Genomic DNA, 25,903 nt, shown 5'->3' with positions numbered 1-25,903 from the left:
GTCCAAATTTCATTTTATCCTGTGTAAGTTTGTTTCTCTTCCTGTTAACTAGCAAAGTCAAAATCACCTTGATTCATTTAACTTTAATTCAATTATAAATGTAATCATTTTATTGAACAATTAATTTCATTTCAATGAAAAACAATTACTTAAAAGAAAGAGATTAAGTTGGAGAGAGACATGTGGCCATCTTTTAGTGAGTTAGACCCTGATTAAGGGCTATTTTTAAAAGTAAAGCCCATCTCTCAAAGTCCCTGCCGGCCTGCCTCCACCTCGGGAAGTCTGTGGGTGCAGACGGAGGTGAGGAGCACCACAGGCGGCAGAGAACTGTCTGTAGCCCCGGAGTGAGGCGTCGTGAACCGAAGCAGACAGCGAACTGTGGCACAGTGCAGAAAACCGAAGCTTTCCCTCCCTGTTTGGTTTTGATGTGTCTCATGAAAGTCTATTGTTAAAAGTTGACCTTTAAAAAAAACGGACGCACTTGTTTGATTAGCTGCTCTCTGATTTTAGCCTGTTAGCTTACAGACTGAGCTCAGATCGTTCCTGTGTTAGTTCATTGAGAACATCACAGTTTTACATACCTGCTGCGTGACTTCATCTCGGGTCTCCGGCTGATATACAGCAGTCTGAGCCAGTGGCGGATCTCATCATCCTGGACGACTGTTTTTAATGTTTTTAACCACGGAGATTTCTTCTGCATCATCAGTCTCTCATTGTTAAACTCTCCCAGAAACTGAAGACAGTTGTGCCATTTCCGCGCTTCTTCTTCTTCTATTGAGTAGACGGCAGACTACACATGTCCAAGGGTAATACTGTCCTCCTCAGGCCATTGGCATCAAGTCAAAGCCTTAAAGTCTGGTACTTTGCGCATGGTCATTTTTTACGAACAGCAGAATCACAAGACAAAGCGTGCCAATGTTTATACTTTTCACTGTGACTGCCAAATAGATGAAAAAGTAGATGTTAAAAAACAACTTATAGTTTTGTCATTGGGCTGGTAGAAAGCTATGAGTTTCTGTCCCTTTGTCTGACCTTAGAGACTTATTTTAAAAGGAAACATTACAATCCTTTAAAGCAAGTATTTTCACCTCTGTTCCCCCCTCTGTACTTAGCTTTTTTGTTGTCATGTCAGTAATTGTCCAGTTGATGGCTCCCTTGGATCACAAGCCTGTCTCATGAGTCCAAGTGAATATATTCTTAATAAACAGCTTTGAAGAATTTGTGACCAACTTTGTTTCATTCGGAACATCATCATCATGAGTCAAACTCACTCTTGGATCTACAAAATATTTAACAAAAACAAACATCACTGAATCATAAGGTATTTGCTCCAACTCTTAGTCCAGAAACACATGAGTGAACTAGATCAGCTGCTCCTCCAGTTCAGCTGTGGATTTATATCATTATTTATATTTGTAAAGTGGATATGCAGTTTTTCAGTACTAATATAAGCATTTTATATCATTGCTTTATTGACAGATGTTTGGTGTTCAAGGTCAGGCATCAGTTTGAAAAAAACAAACAAACAAACACACTGAGTTGAACTTGAACTTCCTACTGACAAAAACTAAAATTGGTGCAAAAATAACCAGAAACATATAAGAAGCATCCTGGAGGTGCTGCAGACAAGATAGGACCAATAACATGTCAACAGGAAATCCTTTTTACTAATTTGTTTATTTCTTTTTAGATTTTTACTCTCCATTTTAAGCCATGATGTTTGCTGATACTGTGTTCCTACTGTTTGTTCTCATTAATAGTTCTGTTTTTAACATTCTGTGCTGAAGCTGGAGGAAATGTTTCTACAGTGTCAGATGATACAGCTCCAAACTAAATAAGTGACTAACTAACGATGCTTTAATACACTTTACTATAAATTATGATATAGTGCACTTTCTTAAAATTTCTTATTGCTCTGTAATTAATTGTTTTCTTTATAAATGTACAAATGAGAATAAAATCTGTGTGATAAAGGAAGGTCTGTAGACTTCTCTGTTAAGATCAGTGAAGAGAAACAACAACATACAAATACCTAAGAAAAATATTCAGTAAACATTTAGAAGATAGAGAAGTTTATGTTGTCATGTGGAGAAATTTTTCAAATAAAAATATCCATAAGCATTGATAGTCTCCATGGCTGAACAGACACAGGAAAGAGCTCCACCTATAAAACGTAAAAACATCAAGACAACATGTTGAAGATGTCGAGGTACTGCCCATAATGTTTGACTGACATCTGATTTATGTGCAGCACATAAATACCACAATAATGATGGAGAGAAACTAAAAGGGAACTAAAATACAGATTTAAACTTACAACAATATGAAAGACTTCAGTCTATTTCACTTTAATCAACTCAGCAGTGTCTCCATAATTATAGTAAAGCCTCAGTCCAGCATAGAGCGGCTGAGTGAATGTGGTCTGGACTCTGTGGAGGAGAGTCATGGTTTCAGAGACGCTGTAGAAGGACAAAATACCTGCTCTGTGATCCAGGTACACTCCTACTCTGGAGGAACGAGGACCTGAGACAGGAGTTTGGATGTTGTTGTACCAAAATGTAAAACTGTTGTTGTAACAATATAATGACCAAGATTTGTCATTACATCCAAAAACACATTCATTACCTCCTTTTCTGCTGATATTCTTGTATGCGACTGCTACATAAACTCCCCCTCTCCACTCCACCTCCCAGTAACAACGTCCAGTCAGACTCTCTCTACTCAGGACCTGAGACAATCCAGTGAATCTGTCTGGATGATCAGAATAAGACTGTTGTTGTTTCATAAATGTTGCTTTTCTGTTCCCCTCTGATAATAACAGCTGTTTGTTTGCTGTGTTTGGATCCAGTGTGATTTCACATGAATATTTTAAGAATCCAGCTCTGGTCTTTGGCTCTGGTGGATCTGACAGTAAAACATCCACTTCAGTGACTGTCAGTGAGATGTTTGTCCATTCCTCTCTCAGAATGTCCTGTAGTTTATCTCTGACCTCTGACACAGCTGCTGTCACATCCTCAAAGTAGCTCAGAGGACGGATATTGATGCTGGATGAGTCTGTAGACTCACTGAGTGCTGACAGTGAGGGGTAGTTGTGTAGAAACTGGATGTGATCCTCTGTGTGTGAGAGCTGCTTCAGCTCAGCATCTTTCCTCTTCAGCTCAGTGATCTCCTGCTCCAGCTTCTCCTGAAGCTCTTTGACTCGACTCACTTCAGTTTCCTGCTGGGATCTGATCTGCTGCTTCACATCAGAGCTTCTTTTCTGGATGAGATGGATCAGCTCAGTGAAGATCTTCTCACTGTGCTCCACTGTTTGATCAGCAGACTGATTGATGGCCTCCACCTCCTGTTGAAGCAGCTTCACATCTTTCTCTCTGTCCTGGATTCTCTGCTGGATGTTTTGTCGACTCACCTCCAGCTCTCTCTGCCTCTCAGTCCTTTCTGCTGCAGCTGAGACTGTGTCGTGGCCTTTATGTTCATCCACAGGGCAGAGATAACAGATACTCTGCTGATCAGTACGGCAGAACATCTTCATCACCTCATCATGACGAGAGCAGATGTTCTCCTGGAGCTTCTTGGAGGGCTCCACCAGCTTGTGTTTCTTGAATGTAGGTGAATCATAATGAGTCTGAAGGTGTTTCTCACAGTAAGATGCCAGACAGACTAAACAGGACTTGAAGGCTTTCATTTTTCTTCCAGTGCAGACATCACAGGCCACATCTTCAGGTCCAGCATAGCAGTGATCAGCAGGAGCAGCTTGGAGTCCAGTCTTCTTCAGCTCCTCCACTAAAACTGCTAACATGGTGTTTTTCACCAGGACAGGCCTCGCTGTGAAAGTCTGTCTGCACTGAGGGCAGCTGTAGATTTTCTTCTTTTCCTCTTCATCCCAGAAGCTTTCAATACAGTTCATGCAGTAGCTGTGTCCACAGGGAATAGTCACCGGATTCTTCAGTAGATCCAAACAGATCGAACAAGAGAAGGTTTCTCGGTCCAGCTGAACACTTTTCTGCGCCATTTCACCCAACAGTGTCAGTGACTGTGTGAGTTTCACTTCCTCAGAACTGAAACTGCTCTGATCTAAACAACATAGGTTTCTGTAGCGAATGGGATCTGTCAGCTCTTATACGTCACCACATGTTGGTTGCACCCATCTTCAAACTGCAGATCAGAAGGGGAGGGAACAAGGGAACATGTGGACAGAGAGGAGGTGCTGAGTTAGAGAGCAGGAAGAGGGAGGGTTATCAGACACTAATTCAATCCTGGAACATGTGAGCCTGTGAGTTTTTCATTTAAAAATAGCACTGCTCAGCCTTTAAAGTTGTTAAATAAACGTAACATTTAAAAGACAATCTTTTTATGTAAATTAGTTTAAATTATCATTTTAGTCATTACAGGATATCAAATACTGCAGCTGAACTAAGAAATTGTTGTAGAAAAAAGCAATAAAAGGTCGTTCCCCCTCTGTCCCCTCCTGGTCACCTGTGCCTCAATTTTATGAGATGAGATGGATCAGCTCAGTGAAGATCTTCTCACTGTGCTCACTGTTTTATCAGCAGACTGATTTTATTCCACAACCTAGACATCCACATTACTCACACTCTCATAACACATACATATAGGGCCTTGGGATCGGGCATGTTATACGGTGTCCAGAGGACAGTCTTTGTATTCAACCTCACCTCTGGCGCCGGTGCCCACCTCTCAGTTTTAAATGCATGTAGACATTGAGGGTTCTCAGGAGGGGCCGTGCTGTACAGTACATGTACAGTGTCCATTTGTGTCTGTATCCAGGTTGGATGAGCGCCGAGTATTTGTATATGTGTGCATGAGGGTGGGAATGCATGTTTAGGTCTGTGTGCGCCTATTCGTCTGTGTCTATATGTCAGCTCGGGTCTTACACTCCACCCCCTTGGAACATCTCAGGCCCTCCAAGGTATGGAGGCTTATTTCCCCTCACCACACTCCCTGCTGGTGGCTGATGCCCTCAGACATCGGTGCGTTCTTGGTGTCCAGGGCTGGGCGCATAGGTCTGTACCAGCTTACTCCCCGGTACGGCTGCTTGGTGGGGCCTGGTGCCTGTGGCTCGGTCGGGCCCCTTGCGGGGGCTCGATTCACTCTGGCACAGCTGGCTGCCGGCAGAGCCCGCGTGTACGTCACTGCAGCCCCCTCTGGCTTCTGCTCTGTGGCTGTTGGGTGACCCCTCATCTGGGGCTCTCCTCAGCTCTTCCCAGGAAGGTGGCACGGTTGCCCCTCCGGTGGTCCTCTTTGGGCGCTCGCACTCTGGGGGCCTCTGGATGTCTGGGGCCTGGATCTCCTCCATGCCTGCTTCATGCCCTGGGGGACGAGGCTATGGCTCCCCACACCAGCAGATCGTTACATTGAGAAGCCTTTTGAATAGACGAGCACTCATCCACACAGGTGTTCACACACACAAGCTACACCTTTCTTGGCTGCTACCTCAAACCACATTATGCGATGTCAATCTTGCGTGCTGCACAATCACATTCAGTATTTAATATTTACTGTTATTTACACTTAGCTAGATTATTGCAATGGTGTTGTGTTATTATGTTGCTCTCTTTTTTGCTTGTTTTCTCTTATTTTCTTCTCTCAACAGGTGACCTGGGAGATATTTTTTAAGTGCCCTTTCTCACTGTCCCTCTTCCCCTTTTCTTCCTTCCTTCCTTCCTTCCTATCCCCCAGTCATGTCTGTCCTATCTGTAACAACTGAAAATAAATTAAAATAAATAAATAATAACAAAGGTTGATCAAATGGACCAATATGGCAAGGCCGTGATGGTGCATTTGGTAAATTAAGTTAGTTGGGCATCTTTTTTGGCCTTCAGACAATAATTCTGATGGCTAAAAAACAAAACGGGACAACAACAAGAAAAGAAAGAAAGAAAGAAAAAAGTAATAAAAATGTATCTAAAACATATTTTAAGATGAATCTTTTTATGACTGAGTAAAAAAAAATGCTAAAATTCGAGTGCAGTGTTGAGTAAAATGGTTTTATTAAAATTTAATTGACCCTTTGAAATTATTTGTTGGAAGTCTTAAATCCCACTGAACAGGGGAAGAGAAAGAGACAGAGACACAAAGATAGCAACACAGAGGTAAATAAACATGGAGACAAGACACTGAGAATAAGACAGAAGGGGAAATGCCCAAAGTCTCATATCTCTGACAAGTTAAGTCACTTTTATTCATAAAAAAAACCCAGAACTTAAATATAATTATAAACCACACATAAACATAATCATAGAACAATTAAAAGTAAAACATACCAAAAACACATCAAATGGAGAGTGAAGCAAATATTATTAATAACAACAAATGCACATATTAATAATATAAACCAAAATCCTTCAATAAAAAGGCTACAAACAGAAACAACAATTTGAAACAGCAATAAGAAAACAGTGAAAGTGACTACAGATATAGACCTTCCTAGGGAGGCCTGAAGTGCAAACATACCCTCTACACTCCCTTCATAAAACAGGGGACCATGATTACCACCATAGTTGGCCGGTCTGAAGGCACTGACCTCAACTTCCATACAATGTTTGAGCAGGACAACCAGGACAGACCCACAACATACAGAGCCTTAAGTGACCGCAGGCAAATCTCATCCACCCCACCACCACAGTGATGGGCAAGTCTCCCTGCCCACTGTACAAAATGTGCTTCACAGACGTTGTTTCATGTTGTAAAGATTGTGCCTTAAAAAAATAGCCACAAGAAGTTTTAAAGAAATCTTTATTTCACTTTTAAGACACATAACCAACACCAACATACGAATCAACAGGATGAGCACATGCTGAAATTCAGTCTTCATGAAAATCAAGATTAAATCACAAAATGTTTGGTCTCATGTGTGTTTCTTTCCAGCTTTGACTCTGTGGAGTAAAACCTCTCCACTAAACAAAAAAATAAAACATCTCAGCAACTTTTTTGTCACCTCCACAGCTCAACACGATACAAATATCACATCAAATGAATGTAAATACGTGTTTCATCTTCATTACAGGTTTTAATGGAATATGCAACAAACAGAATTAGGGCTGTGACATATCATATGATCTGCAATAATACTGGTATAAATGTTTACAAAAAAGTGTGTTTAGAGGAACATCATGTGTTTGCATTCACCCCAATGAGTCAACCCCAGTCATGTCTCACAGCCAGAGCCATATGTCGGGCTCCAGTCACAGTTTGGTAGCTGAATGTTCGCAAAATATGCAAGAAAACTTTTCCCACTGAAAGTGAAAAAAGCAAACCTGTTACAACACTTTAAGCAAAAACACACTTGAGTACAACCGGGCTGTGAAGGCACGTGAGCAGGAGATACTAGCAGCAGTGATGTGCGACCCAAAGGTAAACAAATGATTCAACCATGCATCACTGGAGCACTCGCGAGTTACATTTCATATAACAGCAAGAGCAGTCAGTGGATGGAAATTACTGATGTGCTACACGGTGGAAAAGCAGGAGGTTAAAAAGCTCCACCCAAGATGAAACAAACCAGGTAGAATTTCTTTTCCTTATATGCAGAGGTGGAAAGAGTACTAAAATATTTTACTCAAGTAAAAGTACTATTACTTTGCTGAAATTTTACTCAAGTACAAGTAAAATTACCTGTCTAAAAATGTACTCAAGTAAAAGTAGCTCATTTAAAATGTACTCAGAGTAAAAGTTACATAGTTACTTTTCTGTCAGCAGGAGGACAGCCGCTTCTGAGTAGTGCAAAAAAGGACAGTGGGATATAAATCTCAAAGTAGTTCTTTTTTAGTGAAAAGAAAAACTTTACAAATTAAAGTGCAGTGGCAGTTAAACTGCAAGTCTATACATGAAAATGGATAATGGTCACCAAACCAATCAACCAAACCAAACCGTCAGGTATCACAGTGTTTTCAATACAAAACCATATCATTCTTTCACATGAGAATGTGTTCTAAACTGTCAAATAAGAGAACAAGTACTGAACTGAACGGCAGCTGCTTTAAAAATGTTTTTGAATTTTTTAAACTTGGCCCTGCCCTACTGTACCTCTAGATTAAAGTTCCTTTGTATCCATCCTAGAGTGTTACTCTCTGAACTTCCTGTTAATTTTGAGGAGCAGTTGATTTTCAGAGTTAGTAGAGTTCATCCTTGCTCACTTTGCAGTGAACAGTAGTCCAGCACAGCTAAAGAGACGCTCGAAGGCAGCTGAGGCAGGCAGGCCAGTGTTAAGTTTGAGAGAAAGTTTTTTGATGTCCCTAATAAGACATCAATGCATTACATAGCTACCGCTGGTAAATTATACCAATATACCTCGTGGGGTTTTTTTTATTGGACAGTAACAGGCTAGTTAACGGGAGGTTGCAAGTGCTAATTAACAAGTAACAGAAGTCAGCTGTCTTTGACTAATCTAAGGTAAGTGAGCGCTCTGTTATTCTTTTGCCTGCAGTGTGAACATATGTGGGTTAAGTAAGAAAGTAGCCGCTTCTGTCTTTAATTTAACTATTTTTTTAAATAAATTCTTATTATTAACAAACAGGAAAAACGTAGGTAAACACATTTTCTTTTGGCAATTTACCAACCCAGTAAAAAAAATGTAAGTTGCGTGGACAACAACGTGCCCGATTACAGCAAGTTGCTAGTACCAACCAACGTTATCTGTGTTCTTCACAGATGTCTTAACTTAATGTGATTAATTTGAACACAGCCTTTTTGCTACCATAACGGTACGAGTTGTATTTAACTTACCTCCACATGCTTGCGCAGGTTTGATGTGGAATTTTTAAAAGCTGCTAACTCGGTCTCTCTGGGCAAACACAGCTTACACTGCATAATAAAGCTGTTGCCTTTCTTGCACTTGAAGCCGAAATGGTCCCTTAAATACGGCCAGGGGTTCACATCCGTTTCTTCGAGTTCAGGGTCAGCAGAATTCGACGGGGCTTCTTTTTTCACTGGATCCATAACACCGATGTCAGACTCCATCTTTAACGTGACCTTAGCGCCAATTTGTTCTACTACCCATCATTCCCTGCAGTATTTCCGAAGTGCAATGGTTTTTTAAATTTACTCAGTAACGGGTGTGATTGAAAACGTAGCGAACTACAATACTTTTTAAAAAATATACTTAAGTAAAAGTAAAATTACAGACTTGAAAAATGACTTTAAAAAGTACAAATACACAAAAAAACTACTCAATTACAGTAACGCAAGTAAATGTAATTCGTTACTTTCCACCTCTGCTTATATGACAGAATTGTGCAGGCTCCGCATTACAAGGTTATTTTGGATATTAAGCTAGAGTGTAAGCACTTGTAATACACTTTTCTTAAAACTTCCAGGAAAAACACCCCTGAGGATACTTATGTGCTCATATTTCATGTATGCCGTGTCACTAACATTGCACTATAATGTTGTTCATAGAGTATTTAAAGGTAGAATGGGAGGCAGAGCCTTCAGCTTTTAAGATTAGACTTAAAACTTTCCTTGTTGCAGATGGGGGTCCCTCCCTGAGCCTGGTTCTGCTGGAGGTTTCTTCCTGTTAAAAAGGAGTTTTTCCTTCCCACTGTCGCCAAAACGCTTGCTAATAGGGGGTCATATGACTGTTTGGGTTTTCTCTGTTTTCATTGTATTATTGTTGGGTCTTTACCTTACAATATCAAGCACCTTGAGGTGGCCACATTTTCACACTTTGAATTAGCTAAGCTGTCATCAGTGACAGCAGCTCACTGGAAGAGAAAGATGGAAAATCCATCATTTACTTACACATATAAATGCTGCTGCCTGCCGAGCTGATAAAATGTACATTATTTTTTTTAAATGTAAGTTTCTTGAAATATTATTTTGAGGCTATATCTCCCACCCCTACATACAATAAACAATACAGAGTTTTTTAAGGAAGGAGGTCATCTGATCTGCTCTGATCTGGCTTCTCAGTGGACTGCTTCATCTGACAGTTCTCCCACTTTTAACTAGTGTGAATCCTCATGTGTCTTTGTAACTGTATCCTCTGAATGAAGCTTTTCACCTGTGTGGATTCTCATGTGAGTTTTCAAGTTTATCATCAGGCTGAATCTTTTTCCGCAGGTGCTGCAAGAATGTGGCTTCTCACCTGTGTGAACCCTCATATGTCTCGTTAGTTTGGATCTGTACTCAAAGGTTTTTCCACAAATCTCACATTTCACAAACTTTTTACTTGTGTCAGTTTTACGCTGACTCTCTGACACAGGAAAGTTGTCTTGCTGATCTCTGCTCTCTGGTTCAGGAGAGCTGGAAGAAAGGAGACGTTCACTGTCCAGCTCTGGCTCACTTTCCTCATAAGTAGGAGCCACCATGAAGATAATAATGCCTTCAGTCTCCTGCTTCACTACAAGCTGATCTACGTCCTGACTGGTGCAAGGTTCCTCCTCTTCCTCTTTTATCTGTGGAAGCTCCGGATCCTCCTGGTCGAGGCTGAAGTTTCTCTCCTGGTCCCCAAAAACCAGTTCCTCCTCACATTCATGCTGTTGTGGGAAAGCTGAGGTGACAAATGGACAAAATTACTTGTCTTAGATAAATATAGAAGTATAACAAGAATGACTACTCGGCAGTGGTGTCTACAGCTGTCCATTTCCAACTCTACAACAGAGTTTAATCAAAATATCATCCGAAATATCATCATATCATTTACCCAGACCTGGAAACTGTTAAAATAAGATTTCATGCACTCACTTCTAACACGTTAGTAAATTTCTATGCACCAATCACAGTTTGTCCACCAATTACTGTTGGAAAGATGTTTATGTAAATGATAAGACAAACATCAGACAGAAGGGGAAATTTAAAAGTAGGATTAAAATATGGGGATAAAAAGCAGCGAAGCTCTCAGAAAACCTCGACTAACAATCAGCTGAGTTTATTTAAACACTGGCCTTGAAGAACTCTGATGTGTTTCCAAAATATCTTTATTGAATGAATTAAAGTCATATTAATTTTTAGGTAAGACCATTACGGTTTTACATACCCCTGCTGTGTAAGTTCATTTCAGGTTTCCAGATGTTATCCAGCTGTCTGAGCTGCTCTTCTTCAGTCCAGATGAGGCCTTCATCCTCCTGTTTGAGTACAATCTTTTCTACGTCATCGCTGATGCAGAGTTCCTCCTCTTCCTCTTTGATCTGTGGAGGATCTGGGCCCTCCTGGTCCAGACTGGAGTTCCTCTCCTGGTTGGAGACCTGCTGGTCATACAGGCCCTCCTCTTCCTCACACTTCATGTTAGGGGGAGATCTTGAGGAAAAAGGTTAATAATGTGATGACAGGAAAACACATCTGAGCAAATATAGTCCACTCTGAGCATGTCCTCATATGGGAGTGAAATTTAAACTGTACAAATGTGAAAAATGAAAGTGTAAGTTACTCTCGAGCTCTGATACTCTTATTAGGAAAGTTCAGAGTACAAATCATTCAGGTAGCTGCTGCCAGCTTCACGCTGCAAGTAAATGTTTGTCATTGTTGTAGATTAAACTGAAAATCTCACAGTGCCATAGCAGATAAGTACCAGTCAGGTTTCACAGCCAGTCATTGCACAGAATCAACCCAACTAAAGTCATCAGTGATCTGAAGATTATTAGGGACTCAGAGTTTCAGTCTTAGTTCTATTTGATCTCATTGCTGCCTTTGATACTGTTGATCATGACATTTTAAATCAAAGGTTTCATCATTTAGTTGGTTTAACTGGACAGTTCTCAATTGGCTCTCGACCTTTGACCCAGTTAAACCTCTCAGGTCATCAGGTTCAGATCTGTTAACTGTTCCCAAAATCAGATGTAAGTGTGCTAAGAGTGTGTTCAGTTACTGTGCTCCTGTTCTTTGGAGCATGCAGCCATAGTTTGCCTGCTGTGGCTGCATTCAAAACTAACAACTATGTTTCCATGCTTTGTGAATAACACTGACATCTGTGAGATTTGAGCTGATTTAGTTCGAGACTGTTTATTAGAACATTACAAAGTTATTTTAAAAACTTCATCATTTTCTTGAACCCAAATATAATTCAGTTGAAAAATATACATTTTAACATGAGGTGAGGATGGTGGGGGAGGCACGATGGTCTTGTAGGGTTAGACCCTGATTAAGGGGTATTTTTGAAAGTAAAGCCCATCTCTCAAAGTCCCTGCCGGCCTGCCTCCACCTCGGGAAGCCTGTGGGTGCAGACGGAGGTGAGGAGCACCACAGGCGGCAGAGAACTGTCTGTAGCCCCGGAGTGAGGGTCAGAGAGCCGAAGCAGACAGCGAACTGTGGCACAGTGCAGAAAACCGAAGCTTTCCCTCCCTGTTTGGTTTTGATGTGTCTCATGAAAGTCTATTGTTAAAAGTTGACCTTTAAAAAAAACGGACGCACTTGTTTGATTAGCTGCTCTCTGATTTTAGCCTGTTAGCTTACAGACTGAGCTCAGATCGTTCCTGTGTTAGTTCATTGAGAACATCACAGTTTTACATACCTGCTGCGTGACTTCATCTCGGGTCTCCGGCTGATATACAGCAGTCTGAGCCAGTGGCGGATCTCATCATCCTGGACGACTGTTTTTAATGTTTTTAACCACGGAGATTTCTTCTGCATCATCAGTCTCTCATTGTTAAACTCTCCCAGAAACTGAAGACAGTTGTGCCATTTCCGCGCTTCTTGTTCTTCTATTGAGTAGACGGCAGACTACACATGTCCAAGGGTAATACTGTCCTCCTCAGGCCATTGGCATCAAGTCAAAGCCTTAAAGTCTGGTACTTTGCGCATGGTCATTTTTTACGAACAGCAGAATCACAAGACAAAGCGTGCCAATGTTTATACTTTTCACTGTGACTGCCAAATAGATGAAAAAGTAGATGTTAAAAAACAACTTATAGTTTTGTCATTGGGCTGGTAGAAAGCTATGAGTTTCTGTCCCTTTGTCTGACCTTAGAGACTTATTTTAAAAGGAAACATTACAATCCTTTAAAGCAAGTATTTTCACCTCTGTTCCCCCCTCTGTACTTAGCTTTTTTGTTGTCATGTCAGTAATTGTCCAGTTGATGGCTCCCTTGGATCACAAGCCTGTCTCATGAGTCCAAGTGAATATATTCTTAATAAACAGCTTTGAAGAATTTGTGACCAACTTTGTTTAATTCGGAACATCATCATCATGAGTCAAACTCACTCTTGGATCTACAAAATATTTAACAAAAACAAACATCACTGAATCATAAGGTATTTGCTCCAACTCTTAGTCCAGAAACACATGAGTGAACTAGATCAGCTGCTCCTCCAGTTCAGCTGTGGATTTATATCATTATTTATATTTGTAAAGTGGATATGCAGTTTTTCAGTACTAATATAAGCATTTTATATCATTGCTTTATTGACAGATGTTTGGTGTTCAAGGTCAGGCATCAGTTTGAAAAAAACAAACAAACACACTGAGTTGAACTTGAACTTCCTACTGACAAAAACTAAAATTGGTGCAAAAATAACCAGAAACATATAAGAAGCATCCTGGAGGTGCTGCAGACAAGATAGGACCAATAACATGTCAACAGGAAATCCTTTTTACTAATTTGTTTATTTCTTTTTAGATTTTTACTCTCCATTTTAAGCCATGATGTTTGCTGATACTGTGTTCCTACTGTTTGTTCTCATTAATAGTTCTGTTTTTAACATTCTGTGCTGAAGCTGGAGGAAATGTTTCTACAGTGTCAGATGATACAGCTCCAAACTAAATAAGTGACTAACTAACGATGCTTTAATACACTTTACTATAAATTATGATATAGTGCACTTTCTTAAAATTTCTTATTGCTCTGTAATTAATTGTTTTCTTTATAAATGTACAAATGAGAATAAAATCTGTGTGATAAAGGAAGGTCTGTAGACTTCTCTGTTAAGATCAGTGAAGAGAAACAACAACATACAAATACCTAAGAAAAATATTCAGTAAACATTTAGAAGATAGAGAAGTTTATGTTGTCATGTGGAGAAATTTTTCAAATAAAAATATCCATAAGCATTGATAGTCTCCATGGCTGAACAGACACAGGAAAGAGCTCCACCTATAAAACGTAAAAACATCAAGACAACATGTTGAAGATGTCGAGGTACTGCCCATAATGTTTGACTGACATCTGATTTATGTGCAGCACATAAATACCACAATAATGATGGAGAGAAACTAAAAGGGAACTAAAATACAGATTTAAACTTACAACAATATGAAAGACTTCAGTCTATTTCACTTTAATCAACTCAGCAGTGGCTCCATAATTATAGTAAACCAACAGTCCAGCATAGAGCGGCTGAGTGAATGTGGTCTGGACTCTGTGGAGGAGAGTCATGGTTTCAGAGACGCTGTAGAAGGACAAAATACCTGCTCTGTGATCCAGGTACACTCCTACTCTGGAGGAACGAGGACCTGAGACAGGAGTTTGGATGTTGTTGTACCGAAATGTAAAACTGTTGTTGTCACAATTTAATGACCAAGATTTGTCATTATGTCCAAATCCACATTCATAACCTCCTTTTCTGCTGATATTCTTGTATGCGACTGCTACATAAACTTCTCCCCCTCTCCACTCCACCTCCCAGTAACAACGTCCAGTCAGACTCTCTCTACTCAGGACCTGCTGCCATCTAGTGAATCTGTCTGGATGATCAGAATAAGACTGTTGTTGATTCATAAATGTTACTTTTCTGTTCCCCTCTGATAATAACAGATGTTTGTTTGCTGTGTTTGGATCCAGTGTGATTTCACATGAATATTTTAAGAATCCAGCTCTGGTCTTTGGCTCTGGTGGATCTGACAGTGAAACATCCACTTCAGTGACTGTCAGTGAGATGTTTGTCCATTCCTCTCTCAGAATGTCCTGTAGTTTATCTCTGACCTCTGACACAGCTGCTGTCACATCCTCAAAGTAGCTCAGAGGACGGATATTGATGCTGGATGAGTCTGTAGACTCACTGAGTGCTGACAGTGAGGGGTAGTTGTGTAGAAACTGGATGTGATCCTCTGTGTGTGAGAGCTGCTTCAGCTCAGCATCTTTCCTCTTCAGCTCAGTGATCTCCTGCTCCAGCTTCTCCTCAAGCTCTTTGACTCGACTCACTTCAGTTTCCTGCTGGGATCTGATCTGCTGCTTCACATCAGAGCTTCTTTTCTGGATGAGATGGATCAGCTCAGTGAAGATCTTCTCACTGTGCTCCACTGTTTGATCAGCAGACTGATTGATGGCCTCCACCTCCTGTTGAAGCAGCTTCACATCTTTCTCTCTGTCCTGGATTCTCTGCTGGATGTTTTGTCGACTCACCTCCAGCTCTCTCTGCCTCTCAGTCCTTTCTGCTGCAGCTGAGACTGTGTCGTGGCCTTTATGTTCATCCACAGAGCAGAGATAACAGATACTCTGCTGATCAGTACGGCAGAACATCTTCATCACCTCATCATGACGAGAGCAGATGTTCTCCTGGAGCTTCTTGGAGGGCTCCACCAGCTTGTGTTTCTTTAACTGGGCTGCTACATAATGAGGCTGAAGGTGTTTCTCACAGTAAGAGACCAAACACACAAAACAGGACTTGAAGGCTTTCATTTTTCTTCCAGTGCAGACATCACAGGCCACATCTTCAGGTCCAGCATAGCAGTGATCAGCAGGAGCAGCTTGGAGTCCAGTCTTCTTCAGCTGCTCCACTAAAACTGCTAACATGGTGTTTTTCACCAGGACAGGCCTCGCTGTGAAAGTCTGTCTGCACTGAGGGCAGCTGTAGATTTTCTTCTTTTCCTCTTCATCCCAGAAGCTTTCAATACACTTCATGCAGTAGCTGTGTCCACAGGGAATAGTCACCGGATCCTTCAGTAGATCCAAACAGATCGAACAAGAGAAGGTTTCTCGGTCTAGCTGAACTCCTTTCTGCGCCATTTCTCCTCTCAGTGTCAGTGACTGTGTAAGTTTCACTTCCTTATTATAGAAACTGGTCTGATCTGAACAACAAGTGTTGCTGCTGTGAATGGGGCCTGCCAGCTCTAACACATGTTGGTTACACCCATCTTCATAATGTAGATCTAAAGGGGAGGGAACACAGAACGATATGGACAGACAGGAGGTGCTGAGCTAGAGAGCAGGAAGAAGAGGAAGGGTTTTCATGCTGTGATTCATTCCAGAAAGCAGGAAGAGGCTCTGTGTTTAATTGTTTTTCTGTTCAAACCTTTAACTAAATAATATAAATGTCAATAACTGGATGCCTCTCTATTCTTTTTGTTAATCTGCTAAATGAATAGTTTGTTTCTTTTAACAATTCAAATAGCAGAAATGAACAGCTGACAGCTTGTCAGACTCAGACTGTAAACCATAGAGACAGTTTATATATACATTTAGTCAGGGCAGTGCAGAGATGTTTAAAGGGGCGGGTGCTCACAGTTAAAAAGGGCACATAGAAGCAGGCTGAAGAACAACAACCCACATTCATCAAGAATCTAATATGGAATCACATCACACTACATCACTGTCATCAGGTGGGCACAATGCAAAGCAAATGTAGCCCATTTTTTACCTGATGGGGTACAATGTTGCTGTTTGGGGGGTTGCTTCTGCTCTTGCTGCTGATAGTGCTGGAGGGCAGGGCTGTGTTGATCTGAGACTGTGGAGATTAAACAGTCCACAGGAGAGAGGGTAGCTGATTAAACAAGTGTTATGAGATAATAATAAAACGCAAAGATTGGTCACGGCGCTTGGAACCATAAGGCAACAAAACTGGGAAATAAACTAAGCTCTGCCTGTGAATCACTCTTTGCCTCTCTTCTTCCTTCCATCTCCTCATCTCATCTATCACATTCCACTTGCTGTCCATCTGAGAACGAGGCACAGTTTGCTATTGAATTCATCTATTATTTAATTATACATTTTAACAACTCTTGCACCTAATCCCCTTAGGCAGAGCAATGAAATGCACAGCTTTGGAGAACCGATCGATGATGGTCAGAATAACTGTTACCTGAGGATGGTGGGAGACCAGTGATGAAGTCCAGTGCGATATGAGACCAGGGGCATCTAGGAACGGGCGAAGGAGGCCAGCAGGAGGTGAAACCTAAACTGGAAAAAACTAACACAACACAGAACTGAAACCTAAAATGGAGATGCAGGGAGACGACACAGAATGATGCAGGAAAAAACACAGATGAACCGGCGAGGAGCACACGAGGACACATAGTATAAATACACACAGGGGGGACATGGAATGGCAAAGACACAGCTGATCCTAATTGACTACACGAGACAGGGGAAATGTGAGCGGAACACACTAACATAAGACATGGACCTTCACAATAAAACAGGAAATGCACAGAGACACGGTACAGACACTAAATAGAGGGGAACACAGAAACCAAACTCTAAGAACTAACTAAGGCTACATTCACACTGCAGGCGAAAGCGCATTAAATCCGATTTTTTTGACCCTATGCGACCCTATATCCGATCATGCTATGACAGTGTGAACGGCACAAATCCAATATTTTCAAATCTGATCTGGGTCACTTTCACATGTGGTACTGAATACTGAATCTGAATATGCAAATTAGGGGAAATTTACATCAAATTAAATGAGTAATGGCTGATTTGATGACCAAAATCAATGATGGTACTTAGAAACACATGACATTACACATTACATTTTCATGCAGTTAGAAGTTTGAACCTGCAGCTTTATTAAATGAACACCTGGTATCCAACAAGAGTTTAGTTTAAACTTTAGGAACAAAAAAGTAAGAATCAACAGAATTAAACAAAGAACCAACAGCACAGGAAAGTTTAATCTTCATGAAAAACACATGCAGTGACTTCAACGTCCACAATAACACAATGTGTTTGGGCTTATGTGTGTCAGTTTCCAGCTTTAATCTTATGTAACAAGACCTCTTTATAGGTCAATAGAGGAATGAAGTCATTGTTGAACTACAGCTTGTGTGTGTGTCACCTCCACAACCTACAACAATAAAATATGATCTTTGAGTAGTGATATGGGAGTAAAATATACCATACTGATGTGAATAGGAGGTCATCTTTTCCCTCGGCTGTTAGGGTACCTGGGTCGTTGACCCAGTGTTTTGTGTTTGTGGTTTTTTGAGTCTTGTTTAATCATTATTCTGTTCTCTGTGTATCTTATGTTTCCTAGTTATCAGAATCAGAATACTTTATTAATCCTTCAGGATTAATAAAGTATTCTGATTTACTTTATTAAATCAGAATTCAAGGGCTTACGCTCTTGAATTTATTCAGTATTTGTTGTTTAGGTTGTCTTGGTTAGTATTTGGTCCCGTTCATGTCTTTGTCTCATGTCTTCTCTCGTCCCTTGCTCTCTGTCCTTTTTGCTCTGCTGCAAACAGAAGCAGAGAAAACTGGAGCTTCTGGTCTTGGCCAGATCTCTTTTGAAAAAGACATTTTAAAGTCAATGAGACTTTTTACCAGATAAATAAATAAAGAATATAAAAGTCTTCTACTTTATGATGGAAATGTTCTTTCTGGCTCAAAATGACATCATTTATCTGAATCTGTAGAAGAAGAAACAATCTCGGAAAGTCACTTTACTCTGTGTCTCACTGGATGTTCAAAGTTTTTAACAAAAGAGAAAAAGAGAAGCATTCTTTGATTTTAGTCTGTTAGCCCACAAGCTGAGTTTTTATCAGAGTCCTGCATGAGTCAGTGTTATTTCACTGACACCATCACAGTTTTACACACCTGTTCTGTATGACTTTGTCTCAGGTTTGCGGTGATATCCAGCACTCTGAGCTGATGGCAGATCTGGTCAGTCCACAGTAGCTTCAACCACTAAATTATCTCTAACACATCACCAAACCAAAGTCTTCCTGCTAAGAGTACATCAAAGGTGAAAAGCGAGCCTAGAATGTCATCATTTCTGCTCTCCTCTTTCTTCTTCTTCTACTTCTGGACCGCACACATCATTTTTTTTTTTTTTTGCCTGTCCCGTTTGGCTCCTTTGCCATCAGAATTATTGTCTAAAGGCAAAGAAAGATGCCCAATGGATTTACTTTACCAAATTGACCATCCCAGCCTTGCCGTAATGGTCCATTTGATTCACCTTTTATTGTTTATTTTATTTTCACTTGCTGAATACGGGACAGACTTGACTGGGGGAAAGAAGAGGAGAAAGAAAGAGGGAAAGAGAAACAGCTGAGAAGAGGGACGGGGGAGAAGGGCAAAAAACAAAAACCAACAGAATGGGCAGGAAAAAAAAATGCATATATCAATCACCTGGATCACCTGCTGAGAAAGAAAAAAGAGAACAAGCAGAAGAAAACAAGTGTAATAGAATAAACAACATCACAATGATATATGGGAATATGACAGTAAATACTAAATATTAAACATTATTGTGCAGCACATAAGATCAACAGAACACAGTGTGCTTTGAGGTAGGAGCCAAAAAGGGTGTAGTTTGTGGGTGTGATCACCCGTGTGTACACCTGTGAGCATGGACGCGCTTGTTTTTAAAAGGTTCCTTCATGTAATGATCTGCTAGAGGGTGTGGGGGGGCCACAGCCCCGTCCTCCAGGGCATGAAGCAGGTATGGAGGAGATCAAAACTCCAGACATCCAGAGGCCCCCAGAACACAAGAGACCAAGGAAGACCCACAGAGGGGCAGCCGCGCCACTGTCCCAGTAAGAGCTGAGGAGAGTCCCAGATGAGGGTTCACTCAGCAGCCGCGGAGCAGAAGCCAGGGGGGGTTGCAGTGACGCGCCCGTGAGCTCCGCCGGCAGCCAGCTGTGCCTGAGTGACCGAGCCCCAGGCCGAGAGGTCGGGGGCACCCCACCTCCGAAGTGGCCCGAGCGAGCCCCAGGCTCCAGGTCCCGATAAGCGGCCGCCAAGGAGTGAGCCGGCGTGTACCTGGACGCCCATCCCCAGACACAAAGAACCACCAACGCACTGATGTCTGAGGGAGTCCGCCACTGGCAAGGGAAGTGGTTGGGGGGGGGGGGGGGGGGAGATAGGCCTCCAAACCTTGGAGGGCCTGAGATGTCCCCAGAGAGGTGGCGTCTGATACCCAGCCTGACATATAGACACAGACATACAGGCACACACATATACAAACATCCATTCCCACCCTCATGCTCTCATATGCACTTACTCCACACTCAACCGACGTGGAGACAGACATAAAGAGACGCTGTACACACGATCACACTCCCCAAGCGTACTCTACGAACCGGGTCTAGGTACCCTTGCCCCTGGAGGGGGGGGAACTGCACCCAGACCCAGGTGGTGTTACCCTTTTCCCTGCGGTGGGGGGAGGCAGACCGTCCCGACTCCGCAGCAGCAGGGAGGCCCCACACTCCAGACCGCAGTCGGACGGCCAAGTCCTCCTCCTAGCCCCCCCGCTCCAGCAGGCCGCAGAGAACGGGGGTGAGAGAAGACTCCAAACCTCCCTCCACCCGCTCATTGTAGTGTTGATGCATGTGTGTTCTAAGGTGCAATTAAAACCCAGAAGGGCATGGAGCTACCTGCCAGAGAGCAGCAAGTAAGCGCATAGTCCCTCCTGCTAGCCCTCAATGTCTACGTGTATTTAAAATTGAGAGGTGGGCAACGACGCCAGGGGTGAGGTTCAAGGTTCAAGGTTCTTTATTTGTCACATGCATAGTTATACAAGTATAACACACAGTGAAATGTAGCCTGACACGCTCCTCGACATGTGCAAAAATTGGGGGGGGGGTGTAGAGGAAGAACATACATATATATATATATATATATATATATATATATATATATATACACACATACATACACACACACATACATATAGTATATACACTGGGTGAATGTGCAGTAGTAGCAGCAAGCAGATGAATTCTGTACATTAATATGAATAGACATCTGACTATTTTACAGGAGACAATATAAACATATTTAAATTTAAAGGAATTTGAAATGTACATTGTGCCTTGGTTTAGAGTGTCTGGTTTAGAGGTTGTACACCCTGATGGTAATTTGGATTCTGTGTATCGTGCCCACCCCCAAGATCCTATATGTATGTGTAATGAGAGTGTGAGTAATGTGAATGTCTAAGTTGTGGGATAAAATTGAGGCAGAGGCAGCCAGAAGGGGACAGGGGGGGGGGGGGTAGCCTCCTCTGCACCCTGGTGACATACCCCCACTCCAAGGCCCTGCATGTGTGGGTGGTTGTGGTGGAGCGGGAAGAGGGAGGCAGCTGGAGATGGGGAGGGAAGGAAGGGAGTGGCAAGTGACCCCTCCCTGGGGCCAGCTCCCCCGCTGACCCCAGTAGGCACCCCCATACTCTGCGACCCGCCAGGGAAAGGGGGCCCAGGCCCATCCAGACCGGGGCCCCGTGCAGCAGCACCGCCCGGCCCCACAGAGCCCGGGACAGTCCACCCAACCCCACCACAGAGAAAACTGCACCCACCCCACCATCCACTCATCTTCCAGACTACATAAGACAATAGACGCCCAGGCTGAGATCTTCCTCCTCTCCTGCAGAGAGAGTTCCTGAAGAGAGGAAAGCTCCTGCAAGGTGTGACAATCTCCTCCACCAGTTGAAGAGCCCCCCAGGTGGCTCGACGCACCGGCGGCACCCTGCGCCAGGGCCAGGCCCCCATGCACCCACCCGCCCACCACCCCGGCAACAGACCAACCAGGACCCAAGCCCCCGAGGCCCGGCCAGGGCCCCAGCCCAGAGACGGAGCGCCCCCAGAACCTCACACCCATCCCGGACCCACCCAGGGGCAGACAGGCTACCAGGTCAGTAACCCACGTCCGTCAGCACAGACCCTCCCCTAGCCCCGCTGCACGCAGCCACGAGGAAACCGTCACCTAAGAGCCAACAGAGCCCCCAACCGGACATGACCGCTACCCCGGGTTGAGCCCCCCAAGGAAGATGCCTCCGGGGAACCCCCCGACGCCCTAAGCCTGTCCCTACCCCCACACCAATCACAGCAGTGAAGGCGGGACCAAACTATGACCCCCTACCCCCACTAGGTGATGGAGCTGATCAAAGGAGCCCAGAGCAATTGATCTGATGTGGTGGCAGAGGCTGTATCAAGACTAATGTAATCTAATAGATAATTTCTATATTGGTTAGAATTAAGATTATTTTTATTTTTCCACTTCATGAGGACTGTTTTCTTGGCTATGCATAGGGCAGTGAAAACCATATGGGCTATATTCTTTTCTGAAGTGACATTATCTAAGCTGCCCAACAAACACACTAAGGGGGAAGTTGGAATGTTACATTTCAGACACTTTGATAAGTCCTCACATATCTCGCGCCAAAACCTCTGAACTGGTGGACAGAACCAAAGAGCGTGGATGTAATTGTCCGGTGAATTAGTTTGGCAGTGTGAGCAGTTGTTGGTAGACGTAAAGCCCATCTTGAACACAGAGGCGGAGCCAGACATTTGAAACACCCGGGGCTTAGCCCAAAAGGGTAGTATGCATGTGGGATTTTGGGTTTTTTTTTTGGGGGGGGGGGGGGGGGGGGGGGGTAAAAATGACTGAAAGATTAATAGGCTCTGTTTTGAGTTTTGTTCAAAAAAGAATGACTTCATATAGGGAAAAATATATATCACATGTGCAGGACACCTTAAACTAGTTTTTAAGCAGCAAGGCAGAACAAAATCAGGGCTGTATCAAGACATGAGGACTAAACCCCAATTCAACCAGACCCAGAACTGATCCAGAATTAAAACAGGACTACAACAGTTCAAAATCAGGACTACTTAGGATTTAACCAAGACAGAACCAGAATCAGAACTAGATGATAGTAGCACTAAAAATCATCATAGACCTGCACTACACTTATTTTTTAAGTCTACCAATGTACAATATTTAGATTGAGAAAAGTTTATATAATTATTTAGCCTTGTTGTGCAAACAAGCCTAATAAATGTTCAAGCTTAATAAATATAGAATTTGAAAAATAGCAAACCTAAAAAGAAACACTAGGTACGAGATACATGAGGACCTATGATACGGTGATACTTTTGGTAAACAACCATTTGACTAACATGTGTGTCTCACCTGCTCTTGTTCCACCTCTGTTCTGTCCTCGTTCTCCATCTCCCTCTCTCTCCCTCTCTGTTCCTCTCTCTCCCTCTCTGCTCCTCTCTCTCCCTCTCTGTTCCTCTCTCTCTCTTTGTGCTGACAATGTTCAAGATGGCGCCTGTGTGTTCGGCACGCCGTCTATCGCTCTCCTTTATTTGTTTTGTTTTATTGTTTTTAGTTAACTTTGTGTTACATGTGTGTTGTACTTTTTCCTATGATCGCCAGACATTATTGGAAATAGGTTTATCCATCCGGATGTCTGACCGGCCTGAATATGACAACCAAGGCTTTTTTCCTCCCTATCTGGAACCAATACCACCGTACTGGCGTTCCCTACCACCGTCACCGGATCTGCGGAAGCGACGTAGGAGACGGGGTAACCGTGGAGGTCGTCTTGTGAAGCTGAAATCCTGGATTGCTCATTTTCCCCATGAGCTCCGCTGCATCCGCCGCTTTTGTCCGCAACTATTGGTGCCATTGCGTGCCTTGGATCCGGTGGACTCCTGGCTGGTTCCTGTTGTTGGGTCTTTCGAAAATGGTCCAGCAAAACTCTCTCCTCTACGGCATATGCGCTGGCGCGGAGTTGACAAGAAAAATCTTCGACCGGTGGATCTGGTTGCTAATACCTCGGAAGTTTTGGACCCAGTCCCTCTCAGGCTGGGTCTAATAAATACCAGGTCGGTGGTCAACAAGACCTTCATATTGAAGGATTTTTTTCTCTCTCGTGTTCTGGATTTACTCTTCTTGACTGAAACCTGGATATCTCCCGGTGAGTTAAGCGCTTTCATTGAACTAGTACCCGCTGACTGTACCTTTTTTAATGTTCTGAGAGCTTCTGGTCGCGGAGGAGGGCTTGCTGTTGTTTTTAAGGCTCACTTGGACTTGAAGCAGCTTTTCCCTTCGTCTCGCTACACCAGCTTTGAACTCTGTTTATGTAAACTGGGCCACTCGCCTTCGTTGTTATGTGCGATTGTTTATCGCCCGCCGAAATATAACAAGGTGTTCTTATCAGAGTTCTCCGAGTTTCTTGCAGATTGTGCATCACGATATGACCAGATCCTCCTGCTTGGTGATTTTAATATTCACGTTTGCTGTCCGGGGAAGCCCCTGGCCAAGGACTTTCTGGACTTAGTGAACTCTTTTAATTTTGTCCAATTTGTTAGTGGTGCCACTCAAGAACGTGGTCACACACTGGACTTAGTTTTATCTCATGGTTTATCTGTTTGCAATGTACGGGTTGAAGATGCAGTATTTTCTGATCATATGCCTATCTTATTTGATATTGCTCCTTCTAACGCTTTTGCAAATCAGACTGCACCTGCTCGATGTTATCGTGCCTTTGGCTCTGATTCTGCCGAACGGTTTTCTATACTGTTTGACAAATTAATGTCTTATGCCCCTGAGTTGCCCACTGCAGATGACCTACTTTTGTATTTTGATTTTGCTTGTAAATCTGTGCTTGATGTTGTTGCCCCTTTGAGAGTAAGAAAATGTAAATCAAAGACTAATCCTTGGTTAACAGATCATACCCGAGCTATTAGAAGACAATGTAGGAAATGTGAAAGACAGTGGAAAAAAGACAGATTGCATGTCTCCCTGGAAGCCCTAAAGATTAGTTGGAAAACTTATCAGAGGGCAGTTAAGGCCGATAAACACTCCTACTTTTCTCAACTTATTTCGGCCAACTCTCATAACCCTCGTGTTTTATACAATACGATTAATTCTGTACTTAACTTGGAGGGTTACAACCTTTTGCCGTCCTCTGAGGCTATGTGCAATAAGTTTATCACCTTTTTTGTGGACAAAATTGCTAGCCTGAGGCCTCTGATTCCACCTATTGTTGATCCGGCCATGCATTCTCCTTGCTCAAGCTTATTCCCTGCTTTTGCACCGATTTCTCTGCGTGACTTAGAGGAGTTGGTGCTACATGCTAAGCCCTGTGGCTCCCCAAATGATGTTGTTACTCCCCGCTTTCTCCAAAAAGTATTTCCCATCCTTGGACCTTATATCCTGAAAATTATCAATACTAGTCTGTTAACCGGTCAAGTTCCTAGTGGGTTTAAACATGCAGTCATACACCCCTTACTTAAGAAACCTGGCCTTGATAGTTCTACTATGTCAAATTTTAGACCTATCTCCAAACTTCCCTTTCTAAGCAAGATCTTGGAGAGGATTGTACATACCCAACTGTTGGATTATTTGAGCGACTCGCAATTGTCTGAAATTTTCCAATCTGGTTTTAAGCCCTTTCACAGTACGGAGACAGCTCTTGTTAAAGTTATGAATGACATTCTTGTTGCTACTGATCGTGGTAAATATGCTGTGCTTGTCTTATTGGATATGACAGCTGCATTTGACACAGTGGACCACGACCTGCTGATCTCCCGCTTACATCACTGTGTGGGAATTTCTGATCTGGCATTGTCATGGATAAAATCATATCTTTCCGAAAGGAGTTTTTGTGTCAAGCTGGGGTTGGCCGCTTCCTCTGTGGCCCCTCTGCTTTGGGGTGTGCCCCAGGGATCTATCCTTGGGCCATTACTTTTCTCGCTGTATTTACTCCCCCTTGGTGCGATTTTTCGTAAACACGGAGTGTCATTTCATTTGTATGCCGATGACTGTCAGCTTTACTTACCTTTTAGTCATTTGGATACCTCCCCATGTCAATCACTGCTTGACTGTCTTAGCGATATTAAATTATGGATGGCAAATAATTTTTTGAATTTTAATGGTCGCAAAACGGAAGCAATTTTATATGGCCCGCATCGTTCTACTGATTCTCCAGATGTTGATTTTGGTGATTTGACCTCTCATCTGAAAAGTTCAGTCACTAATCTTGGTGTTAAACTTGATTCTGC

At 42.6% G+C, this 25,903-nt stretch overlaps 3 protein-coding genes across 3 annotated transcripts; all 3 read right to left on the bottom strand.

Moving 5' to 3' along the window:
- Positions 1-2,338: 2,338 nt before the first annotated feature.
- Positions 2,339-4,996, bottom strand: LOC146552971 (tripartite motif-containing protein 16-like). The gene has a single exon (XM_085255436.1). It carries the CDS (start codon positions 4,010-4,012, stop codon positions 2,339-2,341), a length of 1,674 nt encoding a protein of 557 aa, XP_085111562.1. The 5' UTR covers positions 4,013-4,996.
- Positions 4,997-6,299: 1,303 nt separating this feature from the next.
- Positions 6,300-11,259, bottom strand: LOC146552970 (uncharacterized). The gene is made up of 2 exons (XM_085255557.1): positions 10,997-11,259; positions 6,300-10,510 (listed from the first exon to the last, which is right to left on the bottom strand). The coding sequence occupies exons 1-2, from the start codon at positions 11,241-11,243 to the stop codon at positions 9,966-9,968; spliced, it is 792 nt and encodes a 263-aa protein (XP_085111683.1). The 5' UTR covers positions 11,244-11,259; the 3' UTR covers positions 6,300-9,965.
- A 2,283-nt stretch (positions 11,260-13,542) lies between these two features.
- LOC146552969 (tripartite motif-containing protein 16-like) lies at positions 13,543-15,906 on the bottom strand. The gene has a single exon (XM_085255429.1). The coding sequence runs from the start codon at positions 15,894-15,896 to the stop codon at positions 14,220-14,222; it is 1,677 nt and encodes a 558-aa protein (XP_085111555.1). The 5' UTR covers positions 15,897-15,906; the 3' UTR covers positions 13,543-14,219.
- Between the last annotated feature and the right edge of the window lie 9,997 nt (positions 15,907-25,903).

Source organism: Mchenga conophoros, linkage group LG18, assembly GCF_057382185.1.
Source record: "Mchenga conophoros isolate Kocher_MC1m ecotype Shallow Benthic linkage group LG18, M_conophoros_male_GT1.1, whole genome shotgun sequence".
Taxonomy (NCBI): Eukaryota; Metazoa; Chordata; class Actinopteri; order Cichliformes; family Cichlidae; genus Mchenga; species Mchenga conophoros.
This window is presented reverse-complemented; position numbering and strand designations above follow the sequence as displayed.